Raw genomic sequence first — 11692 nt, 5'->3', positions numbered from 1 at the left:
ATCTGCTGATGTGGAATGTTCAGGGAAATTCTTCACCTGTAGAACATTCAGGGAAATTCTTCACTTATCAAACATCTAATTATATCATATCACTATAACAATCTTAAAATATAAGAAAATGCAAAAACTCATGCAAAGAAAGTTCATTGTTTCGAGTCCAAACAGCTGAGTTTCAGGACAGAGTCCATGGACTGAAGATGTTCTTCTTTGACATCTCTGGAAGTCCCCTTTGGTCCTGAAACAGGCTTGCAGAATCCTGAAACAAAGAACTGCTACAGAAAACAAGAATTATCAAAAATCCATTGACAGTCATCAAACAATTCAGTGAGAAAATTTCTGGAATGCCCTGGCCACAGCCCTTCATTGAACCACTTGGGCTGAGGCTAACTTTTGGCTTTTCAATGCTTTTGAGCTGCTAGCTCTTTCCACTTTTCTTTATAATTTTTTTTTTTTTTTTTTTTTTTTTTTGAAAGAAGAAGAGCAACAGCAGCAGCAGAGGGTCTCTAGGACCCTTGGGTGGCCCTGGTCCTGGTGGACGGACCAGAGAACCCAGACCTGGCTCACAGAATGGTGGCCCAGGTCCCTGTGGGGAAAGCAAAGTCCCCAAACCCAACACTGGACGGGCAGTGGCCCCGGCCCAGAGAAATGAGCCAAACGGCCCAGAACCAGCCTGTGAGGCGGGCTCTGTGTGCTCAGAACCTGGCAGGACCATGCTGCCAATGTCTTGAGAGCAGAAATGACCCAATGCTTCTTCCCCCCAGCAGCACCGGTGCACACCGGCAGCTCAGGAAGAGAAGCTTTCTCAGGAATTGTCATCCCAGATCTGAGGGTTTCTTGTTCCCAGAGCAAGCGAGCAATGCTTGCTTTGCTCTGTTTCTCTTGCTCCTGCAAGGCAAATGCCACTGCTCCTGCATTCTGCCCCTCGGCACCACCCCCATCCCCACTGGGCTGGGAACCAGAGGCAGATGCCACAGGAGCCAACTCCCCCACGCCGCTGGGGCGCTCGGGGAAAGGCAGGCACCCCAACCCCCAGGGAGAAGCCCCCGACCACACACGAAACGACCCAGAAACCACACTGATTTTGAACACAGCCAGCCGAACTGCTCCTGCAGTCAGCTGGAGGGCCACGCCTCCTCCACGGAAGGACAGGCTCTTCGCAGGGTCTGATGCGACTGACAGAGCTTCGGAAACCTGCGGGACAACTGGGGTGGGTGGTGCGGGCAGCACGGGCGCTGGTGTCGACTCTTGAGACGATCCCGTGGGCTCAGCACCATTCTCGGCAAGCTCTTGCACTGCAATCGGATCGGCAGGGAGCGGCGGGACAGGCAGGGGCGGCGGGCTCGGAACGGGGTCGGCCCGCGCAGGCACCGCCTGCACCGTTGCGAATTCCGTTGCCGGCTGGGATGCAGAAAAAGAAGAAGACACGGAGGCAGCTCCTGCAGCTTCCGGGGACAGCAGCACAGCCGGGGAATCACTGTTGTTGATCGCGTTGCCTGGCAACACGGGCGGATCGGCGGGAGGCGGTTCCGGTTGCCGCGGCGCAGGCGCAGTCATCAGAGCCGGCGGAGCTGCTCCAAGAGGCTGCGGGGCCGCGGGCGGGGCTGGCTGAGGCGGAGCCGCGGGGTCCGACGCCTCCCGCGGGGCTGGCCGAGGCGTAGTCGGATCCGCCCCCTCCCGGGGTGGGGGGAGCGGAGAATTCCGCGGCGAAGCGGGCGGGGCCGGTCCGGAAAGCGGCGGGCTCGGCTCCCCATCCCCCGCAAGAGAAGGAGCGGGGCGGGGAAGGCAGATCTGTTTGCTCCGAAGGAACAGAGAAAAACTTTTGCTCAGCTGTGGGCAGTGCGGGGGGGCTGCAAACCCGCGGTTCGTCTTTTTGGAGAGGCTTCTCTCGTGCCGAACCTGGCGGGTACGGAGCGCGGCCGCGCCACCGAGCCATGATGTCCCCCCCAGCCTTTTTTACTGTCAAAACCCAGGATAAGATGTCTTGGGATATTGAATATATCAACGGGCGTTTAACACCCTGGTGCTCTGTCCACTCAACAGCAGCCGTCATGAACTCCCAAGTATCTAAATCGAGGGAGTATATCACATTTGTAAAAAAATCTATGAAATTTTGCCCATCTGAAAGCCTGATAATAATTTTCCTTCCAATAAATCAAACCGTGTCCCCATTTGCACCAGAGTTTAATAACTTTCTCCTCTGACGCAGTAAACGGAACCTGAGCTTCCGAAGGTACATTTTTCCAACTTTCCTCCCACTTTTTGCGAATGGCAGGATCTTCAGGAAGGGGAAAAAATAACAGTACCTTTAGACAGTGTCCTTGTGGATCCAGCTGTGCAGCTCTGCTGCTCTGCGGTCTCTGGACACAATCTCCAGGAAAGTCCAACAGGTTCTCCTGTTTGCCTTGGCTGTGAACTCTGCCCATCTTCAGGGTCTCGTTTCTTCAGCTCCAGGCTGGACTCCGTGGTCACTCTTGGGGTGACCATCAGTTTCACACGTCCAGGGGTCACCAATTATTGTTTAAACTTGGACCCCTGGTGCGAGGACACGAGGCTTGACTCCATTTTCCATCAGAAGGCTGATTTATTATGATATATATTATACTAAAATACTACATTACAACTATACTAAAAAGAACAGAGAGGAAAAGATCAGAAGGCTACAAAGACAAGAATAGAATAGGAATGAATAACAAAAATCCTGTGACTGCTCACAGCCTTGGCACAGGTGGCTGTGATTGGTCACTGATTGAAAACAATCCACATGGACCAATGGAAGATTCACCTGTGGCACTCCACAGCAGCAGATAGTTATTGTTTACATTTCTTTCCTGAGGCCCTCAGCTCCTCAGGACAGGAAAAATCCTAGCAGAGGCTTTTTCACTAAAAATCCTGGCAACAGTTCCAGCTCAAAATCGTCAAGCGCAAGGCTCAAATTGGCCTCCTCAAAACTAATTCCTCTATTAAATAATTTATGCTAAGTGAACATTCCTGCTGAAGTTGTCAATCCTTTTCAGCAAAGACAAGATTTTTTAATTCTAGGCAAAATCAATAACAAATTTCTTGAACTCTCAATTCTTCCTACTGTTCTCTCAGTAAACTCTAATGAAGAGCTAATGATTTTAGCTCTTGCACTTGAAGTTCCTCTAGTAATTCCTCCAAAAACACCTATTGCGATTGCATTTCTGTTTCCTATGAATACCCACAAGCAAAACAACTTTCCAAAGAATTCATTGTGTCTGTACCTTCTAGTACCTCAAGTCCAGAGATCTTTTGGGTGCAATGTTTAGACCGTAACTGACCTCAATTGACTTGTAGCCTGACTCACTGTGGTAAAACAATTTATGTTACAAGCCAGATGTCACTGTAATTTCTCACATGTTCTAGCCTAATGATTAAGATTTGGTAGATCCTTCAGGTTCCCTCACCACGATTGGAGGTGCTACTATGTGTCTGCAAAGTGCATCCACGATTAATATTACAAGTCCTGAAAGAAAGACTGCAATAGTGCATCCTTTTGTTTTTCAGAAGCCTCTCACCATCTGCAGGAGAGAAGTCCCGTCCCAATGGGGAACAAAACTGAAAGTGGACCTATAATGACAACCATATCGAAACCTGCCACTTTAAAGATTACCTGAAAAACTGATCATCCTATATAGATTGATCAATGGCCTCTAACAAAGAAAAAATTAAATATCCTTAATAAACTAGTAAAAGAACAATTACAGCAAAATCACATTGTCCCAACAAACAGTCCCTGGAATTCACCAGTCTTCGTCATCCACAAGAAGACATCAGACTCCTAGAAATTGCTTCATGACCTGAGGAGAATCAATAAGGTGATCGAAGACATAGGACCTCTTCAACCTAGACTCCCTTCTTTACCAATGATCCCAAAACACTGGCCTCTCGTCGTCATTGATTTAAAGGACTGTTTTTTCCACATTCCACTTCATCCTGATGATGCTCCAAGATTTGCTTTTTCAGTTCCTAACATCAATCGAACAGATCCCATGCAGAAATATCACTGGAAATCACTACCTCAAGAGATGAAAAAGTCACCTATAATGTGTCAATATTTAGTCGCCCAAGCTTTGTCTCCTGCTCGACAGAAATTTCCAAGATCCATAATTCTACACTACATAGATGATTTACTCAGCACAGCTTCAGTGCAGGAAGAGATAGAGCAAACCCGTGCTTGTGTTGTTGCTGAAATCCAAAAAGCTAAACTTGAAATTTCTACAACAAAAATCCAGGAAGTTCCACCCTAGAAGTATCTGAGGTGAAAAATGACTGAAACGACAATAATGCTGCAGAAGATACAAATCCAGGCCAATGTCGACAACCTGCAAGACTTACAACAACTCTTGAGAGAAATCAATTGGGTCAGACCTGTTTTAAGAATCACCAACGATAAACTGGGTTCACTTCTTGATTTGTTGAGAGGAAGCTGCGACATCACTTCTCCAAAAACCTTAACCCCTGAAGCTTGTGCTGCATTCAACAAGATCACAGAAGCTCTCCAAAGAAAACAGGCTTCTCGCTGCATTCCTGAAAAACCTTTCTTTTTTGCAGTTTTAGGAGAAAAAATGCAACTTTGTGGTCTCATTTTTCAGTGAGGCCCTTCTGAGCCAGATCCTTTTTGATAATAAAATAGATTTTTCTTCCCACAAGTCTCCAAAAACAATTTTCACGGTCTTAGAAATAATTACACAAATTGTAATTAAAGCCAAAACCAAATTGTTAACTTTAACAAGCCAAGAATTTGCAGTTATCTATTTACCATTGAAAAAAGACTATCTTGATTAGGGAATGCAAAATTCTGATGATTTACAGTATGCTTTCTTAAGCTTCCCAAGTGCTTTTTCTATTCACTACCCATCTCACAAATTATTGCGGGCAAAATTAAGTTTTAGAGAAAAACCTAAATTAAGTGAAAAACCTTTAAATGCAGTCACTCTCTTCACTAATAACTCTAGCAAACGTCACAAATCAGTTGTAACTTAGTTGAACCAAAAAACTAATGCTTGGGAGTCAGACATTCAAATACTAAAAAAGTCTCCTCAGATTGTTGAGTTTGCTGCTGTAGTTCGAGCTTTTCAGCTCTTTCCTCAGCCTCTTAAATTGATCCCAGATTCTACTTATGTTGCTAATGTAATTAAGAAATTAGAAAAGTCAGTTTTAAAAGATGTTAGTGATGATACTTTATATCGTTAGCTTTCATGTCTTTATACAACTTTACAATATAGAACTAATCCGTATTTTGTTTCTCACATCAAGGCTCATTCTTCACTTCCTAGATTTTTAGTAGAAGGAAACACGAAAACAAACAGACAATAGTTATTTCAAACACTTTACCAAACATTTTTGAACAAACAAAACTAAGTCATGCCTTTTTTCACCAAAACTCACAAGCACTTGTGCAAATGTCTCGAATTACTAAAAGTAAAGCTAAAGCTATCATTAATACTTACCCTAACTGTCAACTTATGCAGCCTCCTGTTTCCACAGGAGCAGTCAATCTATGAAGTTTGCAAAACCTACAATTATAACAAACAGACATCACTAAATACCCTTCCTTTAGTAAATTTAAAAACATTAATGTTTCAGTAAACATATTCTCTAGTGCAATATTTACTTCTCTTCACACAAGTGAAGCAAATAATCACGCCTGTCATAATTTTCTTCAAGCTTTTGATTCATTAAGCGTGCCCCAAGAAATAAAAACTGACAATAATCCCACATATATATCTCAAAAATTAGCCACATTTCTAAAAGAATAGAGTGTTCATCACATCTTTAGTATTCCTTACTCTCCCACAAGCCAAACAATTATTGAAAAAACACATCAAACATTAAAATGCATTTTGGATCAACAGAAAGAAGGGGCGGAGGTCACACCTCAGAGGAGGCTGAACAAAGATTTGTATGTTTTTAATTTCCTAAACACTTCATTTGCAGACCCTGATCCACTGATTTTTAGGCATTTTTCAAATAACACTCAAGCAAAACTTGAAAGAAAATCCACCTGTTTTAATTAGAAACCCTGAGTCTGGACAAATTGAAGGTCCTTTCCAATTAATAACCTGGGGCAAAAGGTATGCTTCTGTCTCTACAGGTGCTGGAATTAAGTGGGTCCCAGCCAATAAACGTCAAACCATATCGCACCCCAGAACACGTTGATGAGTCCAGAACCGAGGAAGCAAGTACGCAGATGTGAGCCGAGCAGAGGGATCCCGGGTCATGCCTGACGTTCTTTGTGCATCGGTGGAACCTGCAAATTCTGACTTTGTGTTAATATTATTTATAAGTGTGTCACTTGTATGTCAAATGTTTGTTTTGTAGAGCAGACTTTTGGCAAAAGTTTGGGTTTTTGTTTTTGTTGAAAGCAAAATTTTAAAAATTGGTATATATGTAAGGATTCTGCCAAAACTTAGCTCATGGATAAGATGAAGCAATGCAAGTTGTATGTTGGCATTGATCGGTTTTAATTGTCTTTTGTCGTGCAGATTTGCCTGCGGAACAACCAAAAACAAATGTTTGGGTGACCTTTGCCAAGGCAGCCGGCTCAGATACCATACGTTTGTCTAATTCAGAACCAGAAAAACCTTTCTCAACCTGTCTGGTTGGTGTGCCAGTAAAAGAGTTGCCTTTAGTCAAAAAACAATCCAATAATAAGCCAGGTAGAATTGACAATGGAAACAATCCCACATTGAATTGGAACGTTTGGGCCAAAAAACTTCCCAGGGCAGCTTCTGAACCCCAAGAATTGGAAATCCTTGGTTCTTTAACAATGGATTTTTGCTTTACCTTCATAGCTAGTGCTTGGCGAAAAGGTGATCCTCCAAAGTTTAATGTTACTCCCCATTATTTTGCATACGGAAATTTGAGGTTTTGGTGTAATTTTTCAAACAGTTGGGATGTGCTTCCTGAGGCTGACCTATATCCAAGGCAATTGCCTAAGGGATATTGGTTCATTTGTGGAGACAGGGCTTGGCAAGGAATTCCAGCACACCTTGAAGGTGGCCCTTGTAGCATTGGGATGCTCACTGTAATCACACCCTCTGCTAAAGCGGTCATGAAAAGGAAAACAAGATCTGTTCATCATTATGATGAGAATTGTCAGAGTGATTTCATGCCTTGGAAAGTTGCAAGAAGGGTTTCAGCAGGTATATTTTTACCCCAATTGGCTTCAGCAGTGGCTTTGAAACAATTAGATTGAGTTGGATGTTGGCTGAGTAAACAAACTAATGCAACATCCTCTGCCATTAGTGATATGTTAACCAATGTTGATAGTGTTAGACATGCTACCCTTCAAAATAGAGCAGCAATTGACTTTCTTTTACTGGCACAAGGGCATAATTGTGAGGAATTTGAAGGACTGTGTTGTATGAACCTGTCTGATCATTCGGAATCCATTCACAAAAGCATACAAGTCTGCCTGCTATCATTTTGAAGATTTGAAGACTAATTCATCAACATTTTTTTTCAATTTGGAGTGCCTGAGGAGCTGTCACAATAATCCTATCTTCATTACACAGCACAAAGTTTGGACACAAACCCACTTGTTGCTCCAGGGATGGGATAGGAGTGGGAAAGACTGAAAAGTGGGATGCATGGTTCAGACTTACAGACATCTCCCAGTGAGATTTCAGTATTGTCAGTAAGTGTGAAGTGTAAAAGGAAGGAAGAGTTGTATCTCATTTTTTTTTCCACTCAGGTGATGTCAGGCTTTCCATTTCCACTGCACCCATTAAGCTGTCGTGTGTAATGTGGACTGGAAATATTTTCTTGCAATTCATTACTTTATGGAAGAATAAATTTTCTTTTCAGAGAAATGATGGCTATCCAAGTAAGGAAGTTTTTGATAAAAGGTGGGAAAGAAAGTCCTAAATAACTATTTTCAAGTATTATTGTTCACAAAAGTGACCAGTTTTTTGCAACAACTCCAAAATTCTACTCAGTAGCTTTCTCACGAACTGCAAGTTGCAAAATATAACCACAAGTTTTATTCACCGAGAAAGTTCACAAAAAATGAGAGTTTCTAAGTTGTTTTCATGCTGGTTTCACATGCCATTTCTTAGCCAAAATGGTGTCAATCAATACCCTAGAAATGTCTTTAATTTTCTTCTGTTTTAAGAAATTTCTTATTATGGTATAAATGGGGTTTACATGAGTGATGACATGAGTCAGCAATGCCCTGGCAGTAAACAAGGCTAATTGCATCTTAGGCTGCAAAAGGAGTTGTGTTGCCAGCAGGGTGAGGGAGCTGGTCCATCCCATCTACTCAGTGCTAGTAAGGCTGTGATAGTAAATGATTTTAAAATCATAGAAAATTCAGAGAGTTAGAAAGAAAGTTAGGCTTAGTAGGCGCTGGGAAAATGTTAAGGGTAGGCCCTGGGAAATGTTAGGCCTTGCATCTGCTAGATCATGTGAAACTGCACCTGTGTAATCAGTATATGATAAATTATATAATCGTTAGATGTGATCAGATATAATTATTGTTTAAAGAATCATGAGAAACTATGTTAGGGGTTTGAGGGAGATCATGAGAAATCCATGCTTGGATAAAATCAATGTATACAATAGAACAATGTAAGTTTAATAATTAATATCTAAGCCATATAATGATAGAATATAAAAACATTTTCATCCCGAACCCATGTTGGAGTCAGATTTGGGTCTGTGTACCCCTGACACCCAGAGCTTTTCAATAAAAGCACCTGCATATAATAATTTCATGATTATGTGTTCCTGAATGCTAACAGCTTCATTTAAAGTACTGTGTCCAGTGCTGGGTTCCCCATGCATACTGGACATACTGCAGGGACACCAATGAAGGGATACAAACATATAATGAAGGGACTGGAGCATTTCTCTGATGAGGAAAGGCTGAGGGTTAGGACTGCTCAGCTCAGAGAAGGGGGTACTCAGGAGGAACTTAAGTGAAAAGGAGGGAGCCAGGCTTTTTTCAGTGGTGCCCAGCGAGAGGACCAGAGGGGATGGATACTCAATGAAACACAGGCTGTGCCCCTCTGACCTGGTAACATTTTCACTGTGAGGGTGAGTGCAGTATTAGCATAGATTGCCCAGATGGTGGAATCTCCATCCTTGAACAAGATACTAAAAAGTTCTCTGTGGTATTGGCACATGTCTTTGGGCGGCCCTGCTTGGGTAGAGGGCTTGAACCAGAGATTCTCAAGAGGTCCCTTCCAGATTCAATTATTTGATGATCATGACTTAAATAACCAAATATATTGGTGGCATATAATTTTAAAATACAGCCTAACATCGGAACATAACTGTTCAAGATTTTTTCCTGAATAACAAAGTTACCTAAAAGTTGAAGCCTATTTATGGAGAGCAAACAAAGTGAATAAATGCAAAATTAATTTCTTGTATTTCTGCTTTAAACAGTGTAGCTCTCTGCATGTTTGGCAGAAGTACAAAGCAAGACCAAAGAACTTCCCACAACTTGTGGAAGGTTATCAAATCTCTAAGGACTACAGATGAGGGCACTGCACTGCTTGTAGAATCAGTTTGAAATCAGTATAAGTCTATCCTGTGAAAATTACCTAAAATCCTTCAGTCAAGTATATTATCAGTAATTCTGTGTCTCAAATAAGCAGCAAAGTATGTATCTGAATGTAAAACTTCCCTACAATATACTCTTGGGAACTGTGCACATTTGACTTAGATAGCCATTATTTGGAATGTCCTCTAGGAAACTGGTATTGTAGAAGGAATGGGTTTCTAAATGTATTAGTACCCAGTTTGTATTCATTTTATGCTATGCATACATATTCCGCAAATTTAAACAGGGTTTCCTGCACGTTCTTTCCTAGACACAGTTAAAATACTCTTGAGAAAGCACTACTTCTTGCAAGGCAAAAGCACAAAAATACTGCTGGGTGACACAATTTGGTGTTCAACTTCCCTCCAAGAAAGAAAAAGAAATTGTTTTACGAAAGCAAAACTTGCAGATGTTTAAAGTAATATTTTAAATGTAAGTGTCTTTATGCTGGCAGTAACATTAAATATTAGATTTTGAAAAAAGATAGTAGAAAAATAAGTCTACAGTTTTTGGCAGGGTAGCTCCATGTTGCCTTTATCTCTTCAGTAAACTGAAGAGATAAACTTGGAGAGCAGACAAAAAAATCCAAATATAAATATGTGCCATTTTAGGCGTACCATTTTCACAGGGTTTTCCTTTTAATCATTATAAATAGTCCAAAAGGAGAACTTGATCAATCAAATAGTCAGTGGCAAGTTATGGGTCTGTCAATGTTGCAACCAATAGCAAAACAACTCATAATTCAAAGGTGCAGCACCTGCAATGCTTACAAGCAACAAAAGTAATAGTAGTCCTGATACTCTCATTCTGAAATCTTACAAGTTTTGTATCTGTGCCATCTATCTGAAATAATTTGTCTCCCTGTTACATTGTAAAAATTTGGAGAATCTGATCTGAATTTAGTTGAATTTTACAGCAGTGATACAGAAATAACAAAATTATCTTTTGACAATAAATACCGGCTGACAGAAAAGCAGAAGAAGCAGTTCATACCAATAATGTTCTACTTGTTATAATTTTGCCAAAATATAAATGAAAGTGTCCAATCAACAAAAAATGTCCAGTGTATATTTCCTTTGTTTAAGCATCTTTATCGGCCACAGAAGATAAAACAATGACTCCGCTGATCATCAGTGACAGTTTAGATCAAATTGTTCAGAAATTGGGTATACCAAACCATACAAATAACAATCTGGATCAGTAAAGCAATAAGGTTTTATTTGTAACTTCATTGATTTGATTACAGTACTGAATATAAAATAGTTCTATCCAGAGTGTGAAAAGCTGGCACTATTTCCAGAGCAGACTAAAAAAGTGAAGGTCTTGAATCTAAATAACTTAAACCCTTAAAGAAAGATTTTTCATTATGAATGAAATAAAAGGGAGGAAAAAAAAAAGTATCTCTTGATGTAAGTTCCTAAACAGTCTTCAGATAATCCTGAGTGACATTTAGTTTTATAGATTTATGGATCAATCTTATGTCACTATTTGGTTAGAGTATCAGCTCGTTTTCAGAGGGAAGAAATTGCATAATCAGCTTGGCAGAAGATGGAGGTCAAAGAAATTTTATACTTCTTACTGCCACTCTTATGGGCATGGATATTCTTCACAGTGAAGAGGGAACAATCTTTCTCAATTCAGCTCTTCATTTAAATGACTAGTGGTCCTAATTTTTAGTTCTTGGAGTTAATAAGAATTAATCTAATTTCCACAGGAATTTCTAATGTGAAACCGACCTTGTTGTCAGAAGCTGAAAACATTCAAACAAACTGCACAGGTGATGTGGTAGTTCCTGAAATCAACTTTGGCTACACTAAAAATCTCTGCAGCGCTATTAGAGCTGGATAATATTTCTGTGGTTATAAAACTTTTGGTTTTCACAACTGTAGGGCAGAATTGTAGAGGCAGAGGTAAAGCAAAAATAATTTTTAGTATGCCTAGGTCTTCAGTGATCCCTGACAATCAAATCTTGTGGTCATCTCCAAGAATTCTCCCATTGCCATTGGTGGGCACTTGTTTTTCAAATATAAATATAGAAATAATTTATTATTACAAAATGGGAAGAGCATAGGAGAAATATTCCTTCACAATTATCTTTTTATTCTGTGAAAAATAACCTTC

General features: G+C 41.0%; 1 protein-coding gene across 1 annotated transcript; it reads right to left on the bottom strand.

Moving 5' to 3' along the window:
* Positions 1-429: 429 nt before the first annotated feature.
* Positions 430-4017, bottom strand: LOC135290354 (protein enabled homolog). Its single transcript, XM_064404268.1, has 2 exons — positions 2304-4017; positions 430-1788 (listed from the first exon to the last, which is right to left on the bottom strand). The coding sequence occupies exons 1-2, from the start codon at positions 2421-2423 to the stop codon at positions 436-438; spliced, it is 1473 nt and encodes a 490-aa protein (XP_064260338.1). The 5' UTR covers positions 2424-4017; the 3' UTR covers positions 430-435.
* Positions 4018-11692: the final 7675 nt, after the last annotated feature.

Source organism: Passer domesticus, chromosome Z (genome assembly GCF_036417665.1).
Source record: "Passer domesticus isolate bPasDom1 chromosome Z, bPasDom1.hap1, whole genome shotgun sequence".
Lineage (NCBI taxonomy): Eukaryota > Metazoa > Chordata > Aves > Passeriformes > Passeridae > Passer > Passer domesticus.
Note: the sequence above shows the minus strand (reverse complement) of the source record. Positions and strands in the feature narration are given on the sequence as shown.